The 27,529-nt window shown below is 34.5% G+C and overlaps 1 protein-coding gene across 6 annotated transcripts in view; it reads left to right on the top strand.

Annotated features, from left to right (window-relative positions):
- ASPH (aspartate beta-hydroxylase) overlaps window positions 1–27,529 on the top strand; it is a 121,137-nt gene that overhangs the window by 34,445 nt on the left and 59,163 nt on the right. For 4 of the 6 annotated variants that reach the window (XM_075023348.1, XM_075023351.1, XM_075023352.1 and 1 more), the window contains 11 exons: window positions 8,705–8,794; window positions 10,313–10,387; window positions 10,873–11,034; window positions 12,209–12,268; window positions 13,887–13,943; window positions 14,496–14,540; window positions 15,333–15,368; window positions 19,023–19,061; window positions 20,388–20,432; window positions 21,907–21,954; window positions 22,958–23,002. In XM_075023348.1, coding sequence (XP_074879449.1) covers window positions 8,705–8,794; window positions 10,313–10,387; window positions 10,873–11,034; window positions 12,209–12,268; window positions 13,887–13,943; window positions 14,496–14,540; window positions 15,333–15,368; window positions 19,023–19,061; window positions 20,388–20,432; window positions 21,907–21,954; window positions 22,958–23,002 — 702 coding nt within the window. The remainder of the gene's footprint in view (window positions 1–8,704; window positions 8,795–10,312; window positions 10,388–10,872; window positions 11,035–12,208; window positions 12,269–13,886; window positions 13,944–14,495; window positions 14,541–15,332; window positions 15,369–19,022; window positions 19,062–20,387; window positions 20,433–21,906; window positions 21,955–22,957; window positions 23,003–27,529) is intronic. The other 2 variants (XM_075023353.1, XM_075023349.1) reach the window with 2 other exon arrangements.

Here is a 27,529-nt window from a genome sequence, read left to right as displayed (position 1 = left end):
CACTGCTTAGAAGTAATAAGTCTGAATAATGAATTTATTCAAGTTAGAACTCCGGACTTCAGCAATGATGGTAATCTATGAGGGAAGAGCTTAAAAAGGCTGTCATATGCCAGGTATGAGTTTGTAAGGAAAATGATCTAAAAATTGTATTTTTACCTGGCTAACCCATTTTTAAGAAATTCTGGCCATGTCAATGCTTGATACTTTGAAAACATGTAAGATAGAAATTAGATGCAAGTTGATTACAATGACTTTAGTGGCTACATTCTTTAAATTTATGAACTTTTTTTAGTGTAGAATATGGGGGAGGGGTGTTTGTTTTTTAAGAATAAATGTTGAGGTATATTGATGCAGTTTGCATAGTTATTGTTTTCTGGAAACCTAAGCTCGAGGTTCAGATATTCAATGTAGGTGCTTTATATGTCTGAATGAGAAGCCTAATGTTGACAAGTGGGAATATCTCTTCTAGTTTAATAAGATTATGTATGAGTTTTAAAATGTTATTTACCATAATTTACCTTAACTTTCTAGTTGTTTTTTGAGTAGCAATGCACATGATTTTTGTGGTTAAGGTAGTTGTGTTTATGGGATTTAGGTCCTAATCCACAGCAGCATGATGGTGATAATCCAATCTCTTTTTATGGTATTAGAAAGATGAGGCTAATTATTATGAGACTAATTATTATTTGTATTTTGGGGAAGGCTTTTGCCTTTATGCCTTTTGTGGAACTAGGTATAAAGCACAGTCAAGATGCTGAATGACTTTAGTTTCTGTTAGCTACAATGGGGAAAGAGGGTAGCACCTGACTTTGGAGAGTAAGGTTTATTTTTGTAATAAAAGTCTTAACACTCTTAAGTAGTCTTAAGTAAAGCAGTAGGTATTTTAACGGAAATGAAATGGTAACCACTTTTTGAAATATGAGTGATACCTTTGCTAAAACATGTATTTTCCATTGGATAAAGAAACATAGTTTGTAATTCATTGTAAGAAAATACTCAATTTATATAGTCCACAGTACTTATGTGCTTGAAGATCTTTTGAGTTAATATGTTTATTAAATATTTATAAAATTGTATAGAAACATAAGTCAGTGGGTTTGAGAGAGAACTAGTACCATACCTAGCAGAGAAATCAGCTGGGATATTGGTCATAATTATGTGGCATCACGCTGTCTGGAGAGAACTGAGCTAGCTCTAAGAAGTTAAGAAGCATCTCAAGTAGTGTGCATCTGGTAATGTGGTACTTTTGTTGGATTAATTCATCTTCCATCTCAGTACTTGTGGTGGTCTTTGCTACTGAAGATGCTTTATTCTTAATGAGTTAGCATTTGGTACCTCTCCATACCATTGTAGTGTGCTATGTAAAGATAATTTTTTACATAGCATGACAGATTGGAAAACTTTGTCATGTTTATTGAACATCATAGATATGTTCATAACCTGTTTCCATTTTGCAACAAATCAGGTGAGGAACCAGGAGGGGTAGCCAAGAAAAAAACTAAAGTCAAAGGTATTTTTAATGTTCTTTTTCTTGTGGAACTTTATGCAGATAATGATGTCTGAAATGCATGTGCGTTGCAAATACAGATTGTGGATTATAATAATGTTTACTAATACTAGCTATGTTGGCTAAGTGTTGTCTAATGGTACAGCAAAATATTATCCTCCCCTTTTTTCAGTTTTATTTTTAACTACCGATTGCAATTTAATGGCAATGTGAGTGCTTTCCTAACTAGAGATTACATTTTGTTTGTGCAAATTTTTTTACAACAGGCGTCTTGTTCAGATTATAAGTAGTTTATGATAACTTCATATTTTGCATGTTTAAAAATAAGTTCTGATGGGTATGTGGATTTTGTTCTGTGTGAAATCCTCCTTTAGTTATCTTTCATGAATTCATGATACTAATACTATATTGTAATAGGACTTGAGCACCTTAATTTCTGCTTAAGTCTATACTTAAATAGTTTAATCTATTTCTTTCTTATGGGAGGAGAAATTTGGGTTCAATAACTTCCCCTTTAATAGTATTCGCAGGATTGATTGCAGTGATAATACTTATAAATCTTCCAAAAACTTGAAGTAGGATAGCTTACAACTGATTTATGCCATATATTTCTCTATAATTACATTGCTGTATGAACAGGACATAATGGTCTAAATGTGTTCAGTGCAACAGAGAGACTAAAAAAGCTAATTAGCCTCAGCAAAACACCAAAGTACCAGATGTACTTCAGGTGCTTAACTTTTTAGATGTGCCCAGTTACCTCCACACAGCATGGTGCTATGTAAAGAATACAGTCTCTGTTGCATTAAAACCACTTAGGCTTTAATGTGTTTTCTTCTAGCAGTATGTTAAAAATGCACACTCTTTGTAATACACAGTCTCATTAGGAAAAAAAGTAGATTTGCTGAGGGAAGCTGTCATGCTCATATGAATGTGACTTCTTTTAGCATCTTGCATGCAAGTTGAAATTTTTAGCATTTGTTCCACATTGTGCTTGGTATGACTTGGTTGCAAATTGTGTGTTTCCAAGAATGTAATAAATGTCATTTGACAATTCAATCCTGAGTTTTGAATTATTTTTCAATGTTTGATATGAGAACGAAGCAATGGTGTGATATATTTCAAATGTTTTATGCCAAAAAACCACTTGGAAGGAAAGGTGATGTTATTCCTTCTAGACTGAGCTGTGTGATTGAATTGTTCACTCCACAGAAATGTTACACAGTGGTTAGAGGCAGATGTTACAGGAGAAATGTTGTCACTTGCTGGCTTTTTACCTCAACGGACTGCAGTTACTTTCAAAAGTCTGAATAAAAATAGAGCTGCTGTACTTCATTTATAAAATCTTTATTGCTTTTTTAATAATGTGGCAGTATTAATTCTAAAATTAAATACAAATATTGCATACAGAGATTTAATGGAAAAATTTCTAAATTTTATTGAGTTAAAAAAATCTTTATTCTGGAGAATGCTGCTGGTACTGACAAATTTTTTTGAAACTGTTGGCAAAGTAGAAGTAAATATTGAACATCTAAATTTCAAGGATACTGTTCTTGTGATACATTATCTAGATACTGTGTCACAGTGAAACATGAATTGAAATAAAGAAAATAAGAACAAGAGATACAACTCCAAAAGTAAAACAAACCAAAAAGTATTATTAATAATGCTAGATATGGAAAAGCAAAGATGTAAGAATTAATTTACAGTTGTTGCTTTGATTTCACTGAATATGGTCAAACCAAGTTAACTTTTTTGAGCTGATTTAATTCACCAGGACATTGCTGTTTCTTGTTAATTATTGTGTACTTATTTCTTATTTTCGTAAAATATATGCTTCAGATACATTTTTAAGTCTTGACTTAATCTGAAGTAACAGCGTCAGTAAAATGTAGTGCATGTTTCTGTTGTTATAACACGTTAATTTGTAGTTTTAGAAAGTTGAGAAAATTGGGAAGAAAATTCTTTTGGTGATGCTCTTGACATTTCTAGATCCTACAGTTGTCATACTGTTGTCAAAGATTCAAAATTTACTGTGATTTTCATGCTCACAGACATAACTGGTTTTAGCATTCTTCAGAAGTTAGTTAACAGTAAGATAACAGAGGCATGGTTTTCACTAGATTAATGCTTTACTTGGATGCAGTTGCAGTAAGCTAAGTTTACTGGCTGCCTGCATGGTGTGAGATATTGCTAAAAGACAAAACTAATTTGTATAAATTGCTTAAAACTTAAATAATTGTACAAGTTTAAATTGGCATCTAACAAACATTAAGTAAGAATTCAATCAAAGCTTTTAGATAGTTGTTCATAAGATGTTTTCTGATCTAAGAATGGTTGTCTTATTGAACATTTCCTCTTTTTTAAATGAAAAACTAAAAAGTAAAAGAAGCTATTAAAGAACCACTCAAGAAACTAAGGGAGAAGCAGGAATCCAAGAAGGAGGAAGTCAAAGATGAGGAAGAAAAAAAGAAAGCCAAGAAAGGAAAAGATGCTACTGATCGAAAGGACAAGAAAGCTGTTGATATGAATAAATTAAAGAAAGATTCTGACAAGGCTAAAAGAGACAAAGGAAAGGAAAAAGGCCTAGACAAAAATGTAAAATCCAAGGAGACTACCAAAAAATCAGCCAGTGAAAAGGATGGTACTATTCAGGTGGGAAGAGACAAAGAGACAAAAAAGACAGTTAAAACCCCATCCAAGGAAGACAAGAAAGAAAAGAAATAAACAGAGTTCTGGTCCTGCTAATGAAGAACAAACCTCAAGAATGAGAAATTCAGCATATTTATATGAATGTGGTAAATATGGTAATAAGACGATAATGTTTTCTGGAAATAAGTGTGAACAAAGGCTATATATAATAAGTTTTTGAAAACTGTTAAGTGTGTACCAGGCATTGTAAACACAAAGCAAAAATGTCTGCTGTGAAACTCAGATATGTACATATGTTAATATGGCTGGCTACCAATGTGTATTGAAAACAGAAATGTCAAACTGATACCAATTACTTCAAGCATACTCTAAACCTGTTGGGTTTTTGCTTTTTTGTTTGGTTTTTTTCTTTCTTTCTTTCTTTCCTTGTATTAAAATGCTATTTTTTTGATGTGGGGATGGAAGTAGAATGTTGTATATCAAATGCAAGTCTAAAAGCAATATTAAGAGGATTATCTGGACACATACAGTTGAAAATCACAAGAAGATACTTCTGTTTCACAAAAACAACCAAGAGGAGCATTAATAGAATGTATTGTCACAGGAACTTAGCAAATAAATGTAAATTATTCCCTGCTAATCTTTCTTCCCCTATGTAGACTGAGAAAACTATTTTATACACAAACACTCAAACCAACTTCAGTGTTGCGTTTTTTTAGGATACTTCAGTGTATACTCAACCAAAATGTTGCAACACTTGTTTATTGATTTTGTGACAATATGTTCTGCTTTTCTTCGTTCCTTCCTTCCTTCCTTCCTTTGTTTATTTTTTAGCTATCTTTAGGTCTGGAAACTTGATTCATTGTCACTTTTCAGTTAACTGTGTCCAGATTCTTCCCAGAAACTTTCCAAGTTTCTGATAATGAATACTTCTGAAAATTAGGCCACCTATTTCAATGTTGATGGGTATTGTTGGATTCCAGTCACCTTTTAAGAAGTGATATGCTACTAGTACTGTATACTGTTTGAACTTATTAGAGAACAGCTTATGTATTTTTGCAGCTATTATTTTCTTAAAACAACACTTTTCAAGTACATGATACTTCTGTAAGCAAGCTCCTGTGTTATTTCGCTCTTAACTTCCCTATTTTTAGCACTGAGGAATGATTTATCCAGCAGTCTCATTAGAATAAAAAAAGTTACAAAACATTTCTGCAGGAATATTTCAGTATGTTATTGAATCTATACTTGCTTTCAAGTTTATATGAGAAAGGAATATTTTCTAATTTTACTAGACAAATAATATCGCTTAGTATATTGAAATATTAATTGCACAATAAAATTACACAAGGTTCAGAACAAAATTTGTAATGAAAGTTGAAGACTTGTTATACTGCAGTATTATTTTAAAGAAAACAAAACTAATGAGTGAAATTGAGCATGAGTATATGCATGTGGGTGGTAGTGTAAGATTAAAGTCCAGAAGGTTGATTCTGTTTGTAGTTTTGCTTAAATTTTGTGTATAACAGTTGGCAATACACTTATCTTGGACTTTTGATACAGCACATACATGTCTCTGTAAGATGCTTTGATCCCTAGAGGTATAAGATGCTGTAATAGGGTAAGATATGATCTGTTGGGGGTTTTTTTTGTTTGGTTGGTTTTGTTTTTTTTTTTAGAGGAAACTTAGGAAAAATAGTTCAAATGAAAGCTGTAGAAAATAGCACAGTAGTTTAAGATTCTAGCTGTGATAATTAAAAGAGATGATAGACAGAGCTATTGTCTAAATATTTATATATGTGCGAAGAAGGAGGGAAAAGATGTGTTATGAACATTATAGTGCTTAGCAAAAAACTTGACAGAATGAAGATCTAATAAATGCCCTTGCATAATGAGCATTCCCTTTTAGGTTTCAGTGATGATAGACGTGTTTATTCATCTTTGCTCTGATAAGTGTTAAGACACATATTTGACAGAGGAGCACTTAAATCACGCTTCTCAAGAATGGTGGATTTTCCCCCATAACGTGACAGAAGTTGTAACTGTCTGGGAGTGAAATTTGGAATGAGTTGCCTTCCTGATTAACATATTATTGTATCTATGACCCAAAGTTTATCCGATTCTAAAAAAGTTTGGTTGTTTTTTTTTTTTTCCAAAGAATGTTTTATTTGAGTAGCACTCCAGGCTATACAGATACCCACACAATAAAATGAGATTTTTGGCCCAGAGATCTGTTGTGCTGTTGTATATCTCTATGGAATATTACTGTCATTCAACTTAACATGGCAGGTTACCACATAAGCTCAAAAAGTGTAACACACAAGCAAAAACTGAGTGCAAATTTATTTTAATAAAAAGATAAGAGAAAATAGCATCTTGCAAAAAGTAAATAACTTAACATATTACATACTCCAGAGGATTGGAGTCGGTGATAAACATGACAGATGTGTATGAAAAGCTTGGAAGCGAAGTTGAGAAATGCTCAAGCAAAACAAAGAAATACTCTTGCTAGTCCCTTCTTGCCTTTTACACACCCTAAATGCTTGTTGCCTGTGGAATATCAACTATCTTTTGAAATACTTTGAATCCATTTATTGTTCATGAAGCAGAGCAGGTAGTTGTCTGGAACTGGAGATGTGGATTATCAGAGGATAAGAGGACTTACTTAAAAATGTGTAAGGGAAGTGAACTGTATTTGTGAAAAGCAGGGTGGCTGTTTCTACGTGTCCAGATTCTGAAGTGTGAGACAGTGGCTAATATAACTGGTTTTGTCTCCATATGTATTTAAAGATGATTGTAGAAGGAAGTAACTTACTCTTGTAGCCATTAATATTACTGCAGCAAAAGATGAATGTAGGTCTTAATATTTCTTAATATTTCAGGGTTTTTTTAATGACACAGAAGAAAATTGGCAAAAAATGAAGCTTTTTTTCTTCTAGCTTCTGATCTTGACTCCATAGCAGTGGACTCTTAGTTACAGTAAATTTAGATACAGCCTAACTACTTAGCTTCGTGTAATTTAAATAACATAAAAATGTGTAAGTAGAATTAATTCTGTTATTCCTGGTCCCATTACTTACATAGGGTAATGGAATATATATATATATATATACATGTTTTTCTCATGATGCATAAAATAATAAAATTTATGTAGTTTACACAAAGTTGTTTTGAGGCATACTAGTCCTGTTTGTATTGAGATATGTTTGACTCCAGTAGAAATGTGGTAATTATTTTTTTTAAACTTTACTGACTTGAAATATAATACTTGTTCCACTTAAAGTTACTTTTACAAGATTGTTAGCAGTACAGGAGTGTTCATTGCAGTGTAGCCTCTGCTTTCTTAAATATTATTTTTCTATTGATTTCTGTGCATACAGCTCTTGAGAAATTAGTTTGTTTTGGGCAGTATATGTGTGTGTTCATTTAAGAAGGTAGTTTTATCTTAATTTACCTTGGAACTTAAATATGCAACTAGGAAAAATGATGTAGGATTATAGCAGAATTCTGTTTGGAAGGGACTTCAGGAGATATTTATTCCAACGTCCTGCTCAGAACAGGGTCATCTCAGAGGTATGACCAGGTTACCCTGGCTGTTATCCAGTGTGGTCTTTAAAACCTTCAATGGTGAAAATGCACAACGTCTCTGTGTAGCCTTTTCCACTGATTTGACTGTCCTCATGGTGGAGGTGGAGGGGGTGTGGGTGTGTAAGTTTTTTTTCTTATACCCAGTCTGAACCTCTGTTGTTTAAGTCTTGCTTGAATCCTTCCTAAAGGATAGTTGAGAGTAGGACTAGGCTAATACTATCTACGTTGTTTCTTGAAGATGTGGCGTAATCTTCCGAGGCTATGAATTATCTTTCTCTCTTACCGTGGTGTTGATCATTGCTGTTATTGGTTGCTTTCTTTTCATTGTGTTTTGATCTAGAAAGACTTTGTACTATAGGTAGTAAGCATCTTAGTAGTGAAATTCCATCAGTCATACTTTTTCTGTAGTAATTTAGTTGTCAAAAGAAACTGGAGATTGAGATTACCTTATTTTGAAGAAACTACAGTTCTCATCAGATCTTCTACAATTTAACATATGAATTTAAAATATCTTTTCTCATTCTGCGCAGCATTTTATAAAGTTCAAATTAGTTCTTCATAAAACCTATAAAATTGATCATATGAAGCACTTTTTGCCCAAAGAGAAAACAGTGAGAAAAACCTGCTGCCTGTTTTTCTTCTGGATACTGAATAGATGTTGAGAATAGCATAGTCATTTGTTCAGTTACTTTGAAATAAAGGCAAGTGCTTAAATTTCTGTCCCTTTTCCCCCCTCATTGTAGGTTTGTCTTCAAAACATATTCGATTACTATCTGAATACACTTTAGGTTTTGTATATATCACTGTATATTAGGAAAGCCCTGTAATTGTGATTAATTGTTTGAATACATTTTGGAGAGTTTAATGTCAGTTAATTTAATTGAAACAACTTTTTTAGTTTATAATTGAAACAGATCAAAAAAAGCATAAAGTTAACTTTATAACTGAAAAATGCAGGCCTTAAAGAAAGATCTGTCCCAGCACAGCCAACATCACCAGAATCTGAGGAGACCATCCAGCCTGCTGAGAAGTCATATGTCGAATCAGGTAAGGCCTTTCATAAACCATAGGTGAAACAAAAGACATGATGCTTCATTTGAATTTATTTCTGTTTCCATAGCATGCAAGCTCATTGTGGGTTTTTTGGGGATAGAAAAAATAAGTCTTTCATCAATTTTATTTGTTGCTTATCCACTACAGTTTATTTAATGGGAATCACTGTTGATAACTTTTTATATAAATCACTGACTATGAAAAGTTTATAATTCAAATGTATAGAAGGCACTCTTGTCAGCTCTCATGTTTACCATTGGAACCATATCACATCAGAATAACTTTCTGCTGATGTTTTGATATGTATGCAACAGTATACCCAGTCAGAATAACAGCAGATTCTCCACCTTAAAAACCAAGCAAACAAAAAAACCCCAACAATCAACTTCATAAGGTTAATCAAATATTCACTTTTCCACTAAAACAAATAGTATATCATAAATACAGGTTCTACTGTTGAAAAAAAATAACGTTTAAACATTTTAAAAGCCCCGTAGTATTAGTAAAATTTATTAGGTTTAAGAGGTATTCAAGAAAAAATATTTTTACACATCAGGTTTCAGATATGTGATTTGCATTTTAGTGTTATTCAGAGAGTACATATTTCTTCCTGTTCCTTGAAGAGCCTTATCCTGCTTGATGTTTATGTGAACTTAACAGAATAACCCACAAATGTGGAGCATACAGTCAATAAAATGGATTATAGAGTTTTTTAAAAGACTTGCATTACTTTTCTTAATTTATCATTTATAAAATACATTAAGTTAAGAAGTTGTTTCCTTTTTTTTTCTTTCTTTCTTTTTTTTTTCCCCCCTTTTTTTTCTTTTGACTGGTACCATTTTGGAGCTTTATTTGAAAAATGCAGCTGTGATTTGGTTTTGTGCTGTTGGGTTTCTCAACACTGATTTCAGGACGTTTATACGAAAGCAACACTTCACACAAATTTCTGTTATGTCCTGGGCTGGTGTGTTAGATGACAATCACTTGTCCCTGAAGCCAGTTTGTGATTTTATTCTGCTATGAATTGTCAGGAGAAGACCTTGATATTGTAATGTTAGTATCTATTTTCCCCGTTTGTAAAGCCAACAAAACCCCACTTCTGCAAGTGACATTTTGTTGTCAAATATGACATACTAGTGCTGCTGCCTAAATAGTAGGAAAGTAATGGATGAAAGTGTTAGTAAAATAATTACTTAGAAGAGAATTCTTGGTTTGAATAGTTATCTGAAGTATTAATGTTACATGTGCAGAAAATGCAGTGTAGATAAATTCTTCCAATTCATCTTCAGAATGCATCTGATATGATTGATGCAGTACTTCCCATATTGGAGAGTAAGCAAAACCAAATTGTTTTTGTGATTGTGAGTTGTAGAGGTTCACCAGGTCAATCTCTACAGAACTTTACAAATTGATTAAGAACTTTATGGAGGCTATTAAAGCTACAAGCTTTGAGCTAATGTTTAGACTTTGCCTTTTGCACTTAACCTTCACTGCAATTTATAATCCTTTTAGAGCACAAGAATGCTGATGTAGAATTGGAAGAGGAAATTCAGTCTGTTCTTCAGGAAGCTCTCCATTCGCAGCCTGGTAATGCATTAACACTTAGAAATCACTGAAGAATTTATAAATACTGCCATAGGCTAGACGAATCTCAGAGTCTGGTTTTGGTATGCACTTAAAGTACTTTTGCCTGCACAAAACTTTCTAATAGGCTAATTTTTCATTTTCAAGAAAATTCAGAAAGTTCAGTTACCAAATCCTAAAACTGTGGCCTCTTACCTGGAGGTGTGTGGCAGCAGTAGCTCAAATCAGTCAGCTGACAAAACTTCTTCAAAATACTGCATAGAGTGCAAGAATGGGTAAACAGTGATGGTTTACTGTGGGCAAAGGCAGCACTGGCAAGTCAGTGCGGATGACTTCCTTCCTGCTGGAAGGTTCAGACAAGTCATCTGTCCATGTCCCCTTTGGGGACTAGTTGAAAAACACAAAGGGTGTGCTGAGGACTGAATATTTGCTGCAAATAGAATTTACCAAGGAGTATGTATTCTCTAACAATCTGTATTATTGATTAGGAGGGAGACATGAAGATGTAGATGAAAGTGTAAATGACCAGTGGCAAGTGAAGGAAGAAATACATGGAGAAACTTTTGAAGCTCCTACAACAGATGACTTGCTCAGAGAATTAGAGAATGAAATGCCAGAAGCATATGAGACACCAGACTCTGTTCAGAAAGGTATCTGAATGACTAAATATATTTAAAATTAAATTTTGCCAAAAATAAGAACGGAAATACGTCTCATTAAAAACTTGACTTGTAATTTGTACTTGCAATAGAATCTTAACAAATGTCAACCACAGCGAGTATTATTTAGCAAATAAATATTTTTTTAATCAAAATGGGGTATTTTAATGCCACGTGTTTTGGAATCCAAGTTATTATATATTATTGTTTAATTACTGCTATATTAGCTTTCAACAAAACAAATTAATCTGTCCTCCACATATGCATATCTCCTTCCAATAGAAGGACTTCTATAATATCTGTATGGACTCTGCTTCTGGACTTTCTAGTTTATTAAACTAAATTTTAAGAGTTTATTAGCACAGCCTTTTGTAGACAGACTTACTCTCACTCTACTTTCCTCCTAATGTGACTGTCTTAAGAGAATGTTACGCATGAACCATATTGCAAGTCTTGCTGAGAACATAATAACGTATAAAGAAGATGCTCATATCCTGCTGCCTTGGGGCATTGACAGGGTGACAAAAATTGTTTGTAATCAAAATATTAAAGCAGAATTATATGATATAAATCCAACTTAGGGAAAAATATTTCTGAATGCTTTTTATCTGCAATACTGAAAAGTTTACATATATCTTACCTCTTTTTGAAAAATGCATGTAATGGATGTCATCTAAAAGTTTTGATTGCTGGAAGTACACGGAGATTCTTTCGCCACAACTGAAGTAATTCTTTTCAGTCTGGGTCTTATACCTCCTTGTTTCTGTATCTCTTTTATTCATCTACAGTGCAAGTTAAAGTAGTGAACAGAGGAGACATTCAAATTCCGGTTACTTTAAATCTTTAAAGTTACAATTAAGAAGGCAAAGTGAATATGTTCTACTTTGTTTACATTTACACAGAAATGTCTGTGGAGAGTCATCTTTTTTTGAGCAAGTGTGTACGGAGTTTATGTGTGTATACACATTCTCAGTATTATGTATAAGAATAAAATAAACTATGCTTTCAATCCATATACATATCTTTCTGTCATTAGAAGAAATTTGCTTAGAATTTCTGCTTAGAAATTTGACTCTATTCTTACATAATATTCTGTTATAGGGTTTGCTGTATCATGTATTGATTTAAAAATTTTAAAATTTGTAAATACGTGTTTGTTTCTCAGATGCTGATCTTTTGGCAGATGATCTTCGAGCAATGGAGCCTGAACCATATGAAGCTCCAGGTAAAATTTTGTTTTTCCAAACTCAGTAATATTGATATTTCTGCCTAAATGTAGCAAATTATACGAGAAAACAAAATAGAAAAGGTTAGACTGGTTGAGGAATATATAATTTTGAAAAAAAATTTTTCTCCAAACAACTATTTTTGATTGTCTTGGATATTTTTACTTTGACTGAGATGACTCTATCATATTTGCTATTGCAAATGGTTCTTAAAAAGAACAGATGATAGGTATGGAAACTTTGCTTTCATTGGTGCAAAAACTTAATTTTTACTTTTCTATGTGGTTTTGTCTGTTGTGTATGATTGGGATCTGGATAGGCAAGAGATCTGTGGTTGTACAGTCTAAGAAAGTGAGAATGAGATTTATTGTTTATATTTACTGTCTTCCAGTCTACATTGCTAAGGTTCTTCTAGTCTATTATTCTTGGCATTAGTCAGAAACTTGTGTTCTCACATGTAACCTGTCACCTTTCAGAAGCATCCAGTTTGTAACCTTTCCTTTAGGACTGTTTGTTTCTTTATGGTCGACTATACTATCAGAGAGTGAGTCAGCACCAAAGACTTCATTCTGAAGTATCCTTGCACTGTCTTTCTGCACACCCTAATTCATCTTTAAAGCTTTTTGAAATTTTGCCTGGACTAATCCAATTAGCTTATAGTCATCTTCATATTGTGCTTGATGTCACGTACAACGGCATTAGCTCACCTTTCCCATTATGAAGAAACATTAGGTGGATATTACAGTTTCCCTGCTATCTGATAAGTGTTTTCTTCTGGATGCTAATACTGTTTGTTTATAATACAGGCAGCCTCTTCCATTTACACTAGACATCAATTTCTGTTTGGACTAGGCTTCTTATCTTTGGCTCAATGTTAGTTCTGGACTTTACAGTCCTGTTCGATGCCAAATATGACAGAAAAATTATTTTATTTGTTTGATATAACTAAAACTGCTTCTTCCTATCTTTGTGGGAGATCACTGCTTTCCAGTTACCAATTTAGAATCCAAGCTGTGATGCTTCCAGAGTAAAAGGATAGTTACTTCACCTACAGTACCATGTGTTGTCAGTTGTAACATAACTGAGTAAATTAATAATGTCACAAAGAATTGTAGCCACAGAGGAAAATAATCCACTTATTTAGCTAGGCAATGAAAAAAAAGTAAATTGCTCTAAATCTGTGATTCTAGAAACAAATGTACATACTTCTCAAGGTCTGATTTCTGGCTCTTGTCATCTGTAAATCATCACCACTGGTCCTCCTGCACATTAGTAAAGAAGCTACTTTAGAACGTTGAGGATAGGGGAAGATTGCATTTTTTATTCTTATTAGAAGAACTATTAAAAAATATTGATGGAGACTAATGGCTCTCGTGGATCTAGTTTTCATACAGAGAGTATAACAGAGGACTAGACGAGAGAGTGGCCCAACACCTTCTATTAGATTCCTGTGTGTCAAGTTGCAAGTATCTGTAAGGTTTTAATTTGTCAGTTTTCAACTAAGGAGCTACACTTAGCTATTAACAGACGCGGTATGGATGCAAGTTAAAATAATTGAGTATTAAAAATATTCCATATTTTTAATTTAAAAAATATTTTTTCATATTTAATTTACAGTTTCATATGAACATGATATGGATGTGGAAAAGACAGTAAGTGATCCAGAAGCTCCAGGTTTGTAAATTTTCATGACTTCAGATTATAATATAATCACTTATACTTTTTTAAACATTTTTCAAAGTATAATCACTTATACTTTTTTAAACATGTTTCAAAGTAATGTGTCATATTGACCATTTCATCACAATTTTATTTTCAAACAGCTTTTCAGGTAGTTTCATATAAGCCTGGTTTTTGTAGATGTGTTACCATTACATTTATGAACACAACACTCCACAAATCCAATCCACAAATACATAAGTAACTTGTTCTGTCAGGAGTCTTCCAGTCTAAGCAGTGGATTGTCGAAGACCTACTTGTATTCCTTATTTTAAGCCTAAATACAAATACATATGAACTTATTATATAGTGTGACTTGCAGTGTAGCTCTGGATGTGTTTTACAATGCAGCTGTCACTTTCAAATAAAACATTGTAGTATTAACTCAGTATGTTTAGTTCTGTTATTCTTGAGCGAAATATGTGACCTTTTTAACTTCTCTTGTGCTATCTAGCTGTTGCATGAAAATTTGATTAGAATATAAAATATTAAATATTTTTATTTAAGGTGACTCTGACCTAATGCTAGAAGATGCTATGGAACATTACACAGGTACAGTCCAAAGTCTTAGTTCTTTTGATTGAAGTTTCATTTAAATTTGGCCCCAAACCAAGACCAAAAAAAACAAAAAAAAAACCCAAGAAAACCAACAGTGGAGCTCATAGATAGCATCAGTTCCTTAGTAAGTTATTACATCTATATTTTTATTTATATTTTGAAAAAAATACAAAGACATGAATGTTACTTTTCTGTAATGTTAGCCAAATGCACAGAATAATATTTTGAGGGTTAAATTTCCAGGAGAATGGATGTTTGTATTTTAAATTGCATAGCAGTGTTTCTGTGGATAAAAAAATAATTTGAATTTGCCAAAGATGTTGAAGTTAGTGGGATAAGTGTCAGAGAAAAAGTAGTATCTTTAAATTTTTTTACTTTTTAAGAAGCAAGCCATAACAAGCAGGTTACAAAATTTCACCGTAGAAGTTTGCTGTATGTAGAAATGATTTATGAGTATTTCCATTCTGAATTGTAGGTAATTTGTAGATGAGTTCATGAGCTGTATAAGGAGAGCCTACTGTTATGAACTGCATAAGAAAAACCTACTGATACTGCTTTATCTTTTTTAAGTCTATCTTGTGATGCCAGAAAATGATTTAGTTCTTCTCACAGGATCTTTTAGAAATCTTCACCTTTGTTGAACTCTTATTAACTTAACAGTATAATATACTATAGTTTTGAATATCTTTTTTGTTCTAGATAAACTTGACACTGTATTATTTGTGTGTGTGTATTGTCTTAAAATTCCATGAATTTTCATATTGATTTTTTTTTTTCTTTAAACAGAGGATAGAATGCATGGTGATTATAATGAAGACCATGGTATGACAACTGCTATAGATAGTGAAATGACAGTATCAAAGTCTATCATTAATAGGAAATTGGAATTACTTTGTGTTAAAATTTTCTATGCAAGTTCTCAATTAAGGTTTGGGGTTTTTTTATGTTCAAACCCCCTGTGTATGTAAGCAATCAATCGATCTTTAACACTGGAACAAGTGTAGAGCGTGCATATAGGTTATATTCCCATATCGGTCCTTTTTGTTGTACTTTGTGCATACGTGGAATAAGAATGTTGAAGACTTTGCATGCCCTTTTTCTTATGAAACCCTGGCCAAGTCAGCTGTGGTTCATTGCAACTGGATAGCTCAGTGTTACCTTTTCATCTTGTCCGTAAGAAACAGTTCTTTGGAGATTATTCTGTTTTAGTTTGATTTGGTTAATGATTTGCTAATGATTGCTGAGACTGAATCAAAAAATTAATGAGAAGACAACTAGTGGTCAGTCTTGAAACAAAAGTATGTGGTTGTAATTCCTTCTGTGACATCCTTCTAGGGACTATCATACTTCAGAAAAGTTAAGCATATCTTCAAAGCACTCTTGTTTATTTTCCTTGTTTATGTAACCCAAGCAAAGGACAACAAATCTTAACGTCAAAATATTTGAGACGAAAACCTTGAGGTTCATTCTTTGTCATTAGGAGGGAAATTCTGACATCCACCTTTGGGATAGAAGTCAAAATCCCATTGAAGGATTTTCAGTGGCCCTTAGTCCATGTCTTTCTCAGTCTGCAGAAAAGAATTATTTGCCTCAGCAGTGATGACCTTGATGAAATGTGTTGGCATCAATAGGATGGAAAAGCAAGAGACACCTAGCTTTTCCCCTGGGCTTACTGTTTACTCTCCTTACTTACTTTACAATCAGTTCCTAATCAAGAATCACTCTCTTGCTTCTCACACCTAGATATGAAGGAGAAGTGCAAATTTAATCTTTACTTTTCATGCTCCTTCATATGTAGTGGTGACAGGAACAGAGAACACTTCCACAGTCCCTGCCCTGGGGAAGAGTCATCTATACCTGCTTTAGGAGTAGAGATGATCATGGAGGTTCCCAAAGTAATTTGCGTCAGTTTTTCATAGAATCCATTCCAAAACCATTTCATATTCTGCAGTCTCTTCTGGCGCCCTGGCACAATAAGAGTTAATAACTCTATTTTGTGATTAATCTGTGCTTTGACAAGCAGTGGTTTCATGTGTGATTGCTACTGTGTGCTGCAATGAGAGTTTTAAATAGTATCAAATAAATCAGATTTAGGTTTTTTCCTACTCTTTCTTTACTATTCTAAATCCTCTGATTAGGCTGATGAAAGGAATAGAAAGTTCCATTCTTTTTCTCAAAAGAAAATTCCAAGGTAGGACATGTTTGTCAAAAAATTATTCTTGGCTACTAAATTGCTGGGCTTTTTTACGCAGCGAATTGTGCCTGCAGTTCAACATAATCTGTGACAAACTGCTTTTCTCTTGATAAAAGTTCGCCTTTTCACAACAGAATTTTGTCTTGCTTCCAAGTTTTCCCTTCAAGACGTTCTGGTCGTGAGAGAAAGCACAGTGCTTCCTTTGTACTTTTTAGAGGAATTTAATTGGAAAGCTCCAGCCTGGAGCAGTGTAGAAGAAAAAGTCCAATCAGGTGAGGCATTGAGTGTTCCTGACATTTGCAAGATTTGACTGATTCTGCCCCCCACCCCCTACCCCAATGTCCATCTGCCCCCTCCATCTTGAAAGTTACGTGAAGTTACAAAGTTATTTAGAATGTCACTTTTTGTTCCAAGGGCAGACCTCTGTACAGGCACCCTTATTTCCTGGCACTCATCAGTGTCTCAGAAATAACCAGAGAAAATAATCAGAAATTGTTATCAGGATCCCTAGAAAAGATGAGAGACACCACACTCAGTCCTATAAGCTCATCTTATGTTGTCAGTCCTTTAAGGTTTGAGCTAACCAGCGAACCATGGATGTCTCTGAAGATGTGCTGAAAGATGTGAGGCCATCATTCTGTGATACACCATTTTTTCCTTCTGAGTTCAGTCTGCCCAGTTTCAGGTCATGGGAGTTGTAGTTGTTCATGAATATGTGCTAGACACCATTTTAGCAGTTGTAGTACCTAGTTTTCATCCCCGTTGTCTCCTGGACCATCTTTCTTGTACCTTTTGACATGTTTTTGGTTGGATCGAAAATGAAACAGATTTGCTCTCTTTCTGGAGAAGACAGTTTTTAGCACCTGTTTTCTAAAGTCAAAGAAGGGGTGGAGGCCATCATGGAGACCTGAAATTCTTTCTCTCAAATGTAAAGCTTGTAGTTTTGACATTAGCTCCAAAATTACAGTTCACATCCACAAGAAGATTCACTTTAAAGCTTCAGGTGCAAATGTCTGAGAAATCAGCAGAAGTATAAGCTTCGCTATTCTAGAGTCAATGTATCTTCTCCATCTTGTGTCAGATGCGTTTCTCCTCTTCTGGCAGACTCTCTGATGTAATATTTTCTCCAATCCTGGTGCTTTCTAGAGTTCTCAGAAAGCTGAGAGGCCAGTGCCAAGATGGTTGGTTGGCCGGAGCAGTTCAGTTTCTTTTCTGACTCTTTGTATGACTTGGTTCTTAATCAGATCAGTGACCAGCTCTAACAGGACTTCAGTTCCTGTAATCACTACTACCTTGCACGGTGTTGGGAGAAACTGAAGGCCTATGGTAGGCTGCACCTACTTTGTGTGTCTAGTGTATTGAAAGGAATCGTTTCTTCCTACCTTCTGCAGTTACTGCTAATGCAAAAAGTTCTTTAGTTGAAATGAGTGTATGTGCCCACAGTGAAGTGTGTAAATGGATTGATCATGTAACTTGGAACACAGGAGCTCAGTTATTGTACACAATATTCAGTAGTTTTATGAAGAGTTTTATACAGTTTGTAGCAGTGAAACTAGAGAAAGAAGGCAAGTTTGAGATTTTCATTAGAAATTAGAAAAGAGTTCTGGATTTTTTTTTTAAGAAAATGCTGTAAGAACTTTTTTTTTTTAAAAGGGATGGAGGGGGAGCCAAGTGACTATTAGTGCCTTTTAAGATAAAACAATAGTAGAAAGATTTTACTTTTTACAAAAAATCTTATGTAAGTAACCTTTTTCTGATGAAGGTTAGTACCTGTTAAGATAATGAAATTATCCAAAACACTAGATGAACATTGAACTTCTTTAGTTCTAAAATTCACGTAAATGTATATTGAAAATTCAGACAATTGGTGGATAGCATTTTGTCTGTTTTTAGACATTATCGAAAGTAAAACAAAATATTTCATCTTCAGAATTACAAAAACTAGACTGGCTTTTTACTCAAAGATTAGGAGTAGGTGAATTATAACAATTGTACAGAATGATAGCTTTATTGTTGTCATTATTTTCAGTATTTCATATGTGTAGCTAGAAATGCTTGAAATTTCAGTGTTATATTTATATTTGGTATTTGGGTTTTGTGTACAATTTCTACTACAAGCTCCAGAAAGGGTTGACATATCTATTCAGGCCCCAAAACTAGAGAAAATCTTTGAGAACTTTGCAGTTATCAGTAAAGAAATGAACTGGATGCTTAAGAACCAAATTTTTAGGATACTTTATGCATATCAACCACCCAGGAACTTTATTTTTCTTTCCTTTCAGAACCAAAACATGAAAAGAAGACTGAGACTCAAGATACAGGTATATACGTATATATAAAAAAAAATGTATATAGATGTGTGTGTGTGTATGTATATGTGTGTGGATCGAGTGTATGTATACTCCCACACACATCCCACCATGTATATATATTTTTATATATGGAATATTAGAAAAATCTTTGTTTCATATGTAATTAAAGTAGAAATACCTCTAAAATAAATGTATTGGAATATAAATGATTTTCAGAATCGGAGAAATATTTTAGTCAAGTTAGCACAGAAGTCATTAACTTAATCTTGTATTTTTATATATTGAAATATGTAAACTTCATACGTGTGTGTGATCTTCAATCATGATATATGGCCAGTTATGGCAAAGGTTCATTACTGTCTGTGTAGTTATAAAATTAAGTTTTTGACTATGAACTGAGACATCTTCTTTTAATATACCATCCTTGAGTATTCATCTTTAAGGTCTCAAGTGATACAAGGTGGGGTGTGTGAGGCTTTTTATGGACATTTGGAACACAGTAGTTCAGCGTAGACACTCAGCCTGCTGCCTGCCATGAGCCTTGCTCATAACCTTTTAACCAGTGCTTAAGATCATTCAAAACTTACAGGCTGCCAATACTAGCTCTTCTTTGATGCATATTTTTTGCTAGTGCCTTTGTCTAATTAGCAGAAGCAATTAAAATATTATTTGTCTGCAGTGCTCTCTCTGGGTCCTATATACTTTGTTGTCTTGAAGTACCAGCTTTTTTGAGAGTCATCTCAGACAGCTGATTGAAAAAGGCACAATTGTTTAGTTTAGAATGAAGTCAAGAAATTCTCTAGTGTAAATAAATTGTAAGTATCTGGTTTGTCACCTTTGTGATCATAAGCTTAAGAGGACAGTCAAATGAGTTAAAAGGTGCCATATTCAAAGAAAATAAAAATAATTTATTTTTCTGTGGAATCCATAATTTAAGTTGAAGAACTTGCTCATTGTCCTTCAGGAAGGAAAGTAAGACTCACCAAGGAGTTGCATGTTTATCCAAATAAAAAGACTTCTAAAGTAAAAGTGTATAGGTTTTTTAGTTTGGTTGGTTGGGTTTTAATATGTCTAGCAGTTGGAGTTGATGCTGCAAAAGATGAAAGTGGGAGTACTGATTATGCTTAGACTAATGAATACAACAGTTCTTTAGTGAAACAGGGAAGAATTAATTTCTTTTTTTCCCCCTCAAATTCATCAAAGTTCCTGTTTGTCTATAGCAGTTTACTGCTCAGAGTTAAACATGTCTGTTTGCTGTGTTCTTTTATGTCATATATAAGTTTCATCAGTTGAGGGCTTGACTTCATTATTGCTGTGAATTGAATGTTTTCTTAGCTGTTGAGGACCTTCTGGAGGAAGTGAATGAAGCCACAGAGCCAGGTACATATTGCATAATTGTGATCTTAAAGTGTTTTGATGAAATACATGCATTTTGAAATCTGATGGAGGTATAAGTTTTTATAGCTTGTGAAAGGAAACATTTTTTCCATTCTTCCATTTATGTCTGTTAATATAATTAAAAAAACCCAAACAGACTAAATACAAAGCAGATAAATGTGCTGTATAGAATCATAGAATGGTTTGGGTTGGAAGGGACACTTAAAAGATCATCTGGTCCAACTCCCCTGCCATGGGCAGGGACATCAGCTTGCTCAAAGCCCCATCCAACCTGACTTTGAACACTTCCAATGATGGGGCATCCACTACTGCTCTGGGCAACCTGTTTCAGTGTCTCACCACCCTCACTGTGAAAAATTTCTTCTTTTGTCCAATCTAAATCTACCCACTTTCACTTTAAAACCATTGCCCCTTGTCCTGTTGCTACAGGCCCGGGTAAAAAGTCTCTCTCCATCTTTCTTATAAGCCCTCTTTATATACTGAAAGGCTGCAATAAGGTCTCCCTGGAGTCTTCTCTTCTCCAGGCTGAACAACCTCAACTCTCTCAGCCTTTCTTCATAGGAGAGGTGTTCCACCCCTCTGATCATTATTGTGGCCCTCCTCTGGCCCGGTTCTGACAGGTCCATGTCTGTCTTGTACTGAAACTCCAAGCTGGATGCAGTACTCCAGCAGTACTCCAGGTGGGGTCTCATCAGAGCAGAGTAGAGGGGCAGAATCACTTCCCTTGACCTGCTGGCCACGCTTCTTTTGATGCAGTGCAGGATACAGTTGGCTTGCTGGGCTGCGAGCACACCTTGTTGGCTCATGTCCAGTTTTCCATCCGCCAGGATACCGAAGTCCTCTACAGGGCTGCTCTCAAGCCATTCATCCCCTAGCCTGTATTGTTATCGGGGATTGCCCACAGTACTACTCAAAAAGGTTAAGTTGTAAATTTTTGTTCATTGTGTTGGCATCGGGGAATTTTAAATGAGTAGTGGGTCAAATGTGATTTGAATATTTGCTCTAAGAAGTTAAAAATATCATTAAGCAAGATTTTTTTCAAACTTGACGGTAATTCAGTCAGCTAGAGGAAATTATCTAAGCAGTTTAGTCTGAGCACAGTGTGTAGGATTTGATGCTATATTTATTTAGGTTTTCCATTTGAAAAATGTGTTCTAGTATAATTAAATAGGGAAATAAACAACAATGTTTCACACACACAACAATTGTAACCAAAATCGCTTTTGGGGGGTGTAATAGGAGTGGAAGTCAATAACAAAGAGGAGCTAAACTTTTGGACACTGAATGCATTCAGTACCTTTATTTTTACTCTTAAGTTAACCTAATTGGTTGTTCTGCAGTTTAAGTCTTCCTTTTTGTTTGATACTAATTTGATTTGGTGGCTGATGGGGAATAAAAACAAAATTGTTAACACACTGTGTGTAACTTTCAACACTTATTTTGTTTGTAATGGTAGAAAGCAAGCATACAGAAGATGTTGTGGCCACTGAACCAGAGGAATCAGGTTTGTATATTATCTTTCGCATGAGTTTGCTACTTAAAAAAAAAAAAAAAAAAAAAAAATTGAGAATGATAAATACCATGGAATAGAATACTATGCTGCATTAAAAATACATTTATAAGTTTTTCTGCAGCTTTTTTCTTTTAAGGACTAACATAACTGTGTTGTTGGAATCTAGCATCTTGGGGTTTTTAATGACAATATTTTAATGGCTTACAGAGCACTCTTCAGTTATAGAAGTTGAGAGTGCTTCCAGTTCAGAAAAACTTACATTGATACAAATGGCCATATTAGGTCATATGAAGCTGAAGATTTCTTTGCTATGCTCTGTTTCCCACCAGCCAGTCAGTAGTGCGTACTCAGGAGAGAGAGTATATGTAAGAAATAAAGTGGAGTGTCTCCCCATCTTTAAGCACTTTATTTATGGGCTTCCCGAGACAGAGAATATATCTCCCTCACTTTGATGATTCTTATTGTCTACAGCCAGCATCCTGGCTATTATGAATTCTTTTCTGGTGAGCCTGACTCCTTCCATGCATGAACAGGGAGCTATGTGCAACCTTCGGTCTATTAGCAGTAATAGTGCTCGGTGACATGTGACATCTATTTAAACATACATACAGAATTAAAAAGACCTGAATTTTGAAGTCAAATATTTCATAGTTGCAGCTGGGAACATAATAAGTATAAGAATGTTTTCTAAGTCCATACTGTAGTAGCATGTGAAACTGTGGCAAGTTTGTGCTTTGGATAGTGTAGTTTCAGAATTCTGATATCTCATTTTTGAAACTGTGCAATCCTGCAATTTACTCATTGGTCTACTTAAGTATTAATCTTTCCTCTGGAAAAATTCAGCTGAGGAAAATTTGCATCCCAATTCTGCAAAAATAGTATTACAGGGTAGTTTTGATAGGTCACTGGTTGAGCATAAGGGAAAAAATGCAGCCTTTTGTAGATACTTAGAGAAGCGTCCAGTTTGAATTGTTTGTATACTTTTGACTTGCAGAAATGCCTGTTCAAGCTGAGGATTATTCAAATGATGATCTAGTGGGTAAGTTAATTTTAAGTCCTTGGTTTTTTTCCCCCCAAAATGAAGCTATAGCTACATGGAAAGTTTGTAAACAAATTACTTTGTGGAGAGGAGTGAAGGGTTATCAGTATTGTCATTTAAAGTTGCTTCCTGTTTTTGAAGTAATAATTTTTAACTTGTAGTGGATAAATGCTAGCAATAGTTACTGGGTTATATGGAAGCATTCCAAGTAAAACTGTGAGTAGTTTTAATTTACAATTTAACTTTTAATGATTCAGAAAGAGCTAGATACTTTTGCTCTAAAGGGAAGTATAAAAATTTCAGGGCTCAAAATATGTGTGTACTTCCTTTCCAGAGTAACTGTTCCTGGGTCATGATACTGTCACTTCTCTGTGTATCAGTCAGATCTAATGGAGTCCAACTGCGCCACATTATTTGGGCGCTGATCTGAAAACAGGACTGTTTTGTCATGCCATCACATTTTTCTTGACATAACTGATTTTAAGAGCAAGAGCACTTCCAGCTCTTCCATCTGTTGCCTGACAGTAGTAAACATAGATTTTACCAAAACCATTTTTAGAGTAGCTTCTAAATTTGAACACTATATATTGTTACATTTCATCTGCTTTTTGGAGTTAATTATTACAAATTGCTAGTTTGTTCTTCGTAATGAAGTAGTTGTGTTGAGTGAAACACCGAGTTGTATCTCTGGGCCTTAAATCACAGAAGCTGCAATCCAACAGCCCTGACAGCATTATTTCTGTTTTGTTCTGATTAGCCTGAGCACCTTTCTGGGTTAGTTAATCTTTGCAATATGCAGAAGCTCTTGTGTGGTGTGGTGCCCAGGGGTTTTGCTTTTCTTTGTGGGAAGGGAAACTCGTATTTTGTTCCTGGGTATGCCAAAAGTAGACAGAGAAGTGAAAAAACGTAGGAGGCCTTTGTGGTTGCCCGGTTCAGATTGGAGGCATGGGTTAGTTCATGTTTTAATTTACATGCTGAACCTTAACTGAGGTGATTTGAAGTGCTCTTATCAATATGTAACTGTGTTGTCTGTGAGGTCTTTATAACCTATTTATCATAACAGCCACATGGTGTGTTGAAATATTTGAAGGCATAGGTATTCAGTGATAGGTGCCTTATCTAAAAATGGTTTGTTTCATAATGAATATGAAGTGTTTTTAACCAAAGCTTATAATCAGTGCAGGAACAAGAAGCAATTACCTTTGACAGCATAGGCGAGATGTTCAGCAAGGTAGTGTTCAGTTGGTTTGTTGTGCTTTAAGTTGGAGTTGTAGAAGAAGAAAAGATGTTTTCTCTCAGAAAATGTTGCTGCTTAAAGTTAAAATAACAAAAAGGCCCTTACAGGACTATTGCAAAATTTCAATGGTAGGTAATTCCACTGCACAGTGTCGGTTGTATTGATATGAGGATATTGAGGTGATCTCTTGCCATATATACTATTTTAAAACTAAATTCAGAATCCAAGTATCAACTTGAAATCTTTAATTTTTGTTTTTGTGACCCATTTCTATCACTTTTTGTGCTGTAATTTATGGCTCAGTCTTGCAGCAGTAAATGCATTTCCTACCTTCACCAAAAAAACCCAATCTAACATGTATTGTACAGCAGTGGATGGTTTTCCAAATATTCCATTTAGAATCATAGAATCATTTAGGTTGGAAAAGACCTTTAAGATAGTCAAGTTCAACTGTAAACCTAACAGTGCCAAGTCCACTACTAAACCATGTCCCTAAGCACCACGTCTACACGCCTTTTAAATACCTCCAGGGATGGTGACTCAACTGCTTCCCTGGGCAGCCTGTTCCAGTGCTTGTCAACCTTTTCGGTGAAGAAATTCTTCCTAATATCCAATCTAAACCTCCCCTGCCACAACTTGAGACCATTTCCTCTCGTCCTATTGCTTGTTACTTGGGAGAAGAGACCAACATCCACCTGGCTACAACCTCCTTTCAGGCAGTTGTAGAGAGCGATAAGGTCTCCCTTGAGCCTCCTTTTCTGCAGGCTAAACAACCCCAGTTCCCTCAGCTGCTCCTCCTAAGACTTGTTCTCTAGACCCTTCACCAGCTTTGTTGCCCTTCTCTGGACATTCTCCAGCATCTCAGTGTCTTCCTTGTAGTGAGGGGCCCAAAACTGAACACAGTATTCAAGGTGCGGTCTCACTAGTGCCGAGTACAGGGGGACAATCAGTCCTTTAATTGCAGATGGATTTTCAAGTAAGATGGTGGAATTGAGCGTAGTTGTCCACTCTCCTTTTATTGTATTGTGATACAAAGAGAGTCTTTACTGTTTTGAAACACTGTTAGAATTAAAAAAAAATAAATTTGTTTTACTCTGAAATAGTATGTATTTCTGATCCTTTCAAAAGGTTTTTTAGATTTATTTTTATTACCTTCAGTTGTTTTCAAAACTAGTGCAACACACTTTTTAAACCATGATATTAGGCTTAGCTCTATCCTGGTATATCTTGTGGAAATAGATAATAATAGCAGCACTGGAAGGAGTGAATATTTTCTTTTTCCCTTCACAGGAAAAAGTGAGACAAACAATCAAACTCCATTTATTCAGTTATTAAACACACAAGTAACTATTGCATGTAGTACCATGTACATGATTCTTCATTTAGGAAGTAGATCAGCACAAAATCTACAACAATGTACCAACATACTTAAGAATCTTTAGTAATTTGTGTAGTTATGTGGGAATCACTTTGACGGCAGAAGAATCGTTGTTTATTAGTTTTTGTAAAAAGCTTATGGTTTCAACACATAAAGTAGAATTCAAATAGCATCTCTGAAAATTGAGAAAAGAAACAGGGGACATAAGTAAACTACTGACCAGGAATAAAAATTTTATTACTATTAAATTACTATTTTTTCCTACTATTAAGTATGTTTACCTGCCTTTTAAGATGTGAAAATTTCAGTTGGAAGGTAACATTATTCTCACGTTTTCCTCTTAGAATATGAAATTCATATTTACCAGGGATTTTTATTATTATTATTTGTGATGGAGCATTCAGTATGGGTTTTTTTGTTGTTGTAGCCAGAAGTCTTTTCTTCTTTTGTCATGTGATTTCATTTCATCAGGTATTCAAAGCTAGTATTTCCTGTTATTTTAGCAATAATATTAAAGTTCACTGTACTAGAGACAGTCAAGAACTCTCTTCTGAATGAAGAACACCTTTATGCACATATGCGCTCATGACATATATGAAAGTTGTATCAATTTATGTAATAAACATAACTTCAGGCAGTGTAAAAAATACTATGAAATATCACTATAGAGTCCTTATTTGTCGGCAGTATAAATTCAGGCAACTTCATTTGAAGCATGGTGGCACCAGTTTGTATCAGATTAGGAGCAGTTGTTTGATTTTTATCAGCAACATAGGAACTTATTTGTTTTGGAAAGAAAACAGGAGATAGTTCAGAGGATGAATTTAGCTGTGAGGAACATTCTCACATCACCAGTGAAGAGATCAGGTGTGGGATTTGAATATGCTGGAGTGCAAGTCAGAAGTTTTTGCTGACTTTAGGGCATATCACAAAAAAAAAATACTAGGCAACTGCATCTTGAGGTATCTGTAGGTACTATTTCCCAGTTCTCTAAGTTTACTTCTAAAATTATTACCAAGATTGCTTTCCATCAGTAGGCTATCTTAACTGCAGTTACAGTCCGTATTTTTGAAAACTAATGCACTTCAGTGGTATGGTAGGCCAGCTTGAAATATTACTGATTTTGGATTTTTGGCTAATCCTGTTTTACACTGGCACATAAATTGCAGTGGTTGTGATAGAATGGTACTTGTTGGAGACATATTTTAAGGAAGAATATTACAGTTTTGGGGATACCTTTACACTCTGTATTTGGATTTTGATCCCCCTTGTATATGTTCAGATTTAAAATATCTAAGGGTTCTTCCCCGCCCCCCCTTTCATCTTGTATCCTTGACATTTTTATAACCCTACATTTATTTATCAACTGCTGAAATCCCTTATGTGTAGAGAAGTTTCAACTTTGACCCTTCCTCATTCCCTGGCTCCTCTTTTCCAATTGTAAGTGTCCTTGATTAAAAAAAATAAATAAATAAAAAAATTTGTTTTAATGTATTTGTGACATGGCCTAGATTTCCTTTACAAGGTAAATGAAGTGCCATATGCTGAGAAAAAATTTACTGCTTAAGTAAATATTTAAAAGTTTATATTTCCCACTTTATACAGCAACTTTGTGTATATTAATTATGGTAGCTCCTAGAAATGATAGCTCTCTAAAATCAACTAGTCTGATACAAAGTTGCATTTTTTGGCATTGAAGATTTTTTGTTGTTGTTGTTTTAGAGTAAGTTGTGTTTTGGTTGGTCCTTTAATATAGATTTCCCCTTATTTTTTCAGATACTTAAAGCTTCAAAAGAAAAGTCCCTACATCAGGAGGACCAGCCCTAACCATACGCTACAAAAGGGGAGCAGATGGTTGTAATAGTTCTTATGATGTAATTACCAAGCAGTTCAGGGTTTGGGGAATGAACAC

The sequence above is a fragment of the Buteo buteo genome, chromosome 3, assembly GCF_964188355.1.
Source record: "Buteo buteo chromosome 3, bButBut1.hap1.1, whole genome shotgun sequence".
Taxonomy (NCBI): Eukaryota; Metazoa; Chordata; class Aves; order Accipitriformes; family Accipitridae; genus Buteo; species Buteo buteo.
Note: the sequence above shows the minus strand (reverse complement) of the source record. Positions and strands in the feature narration are given on the sequence as shown.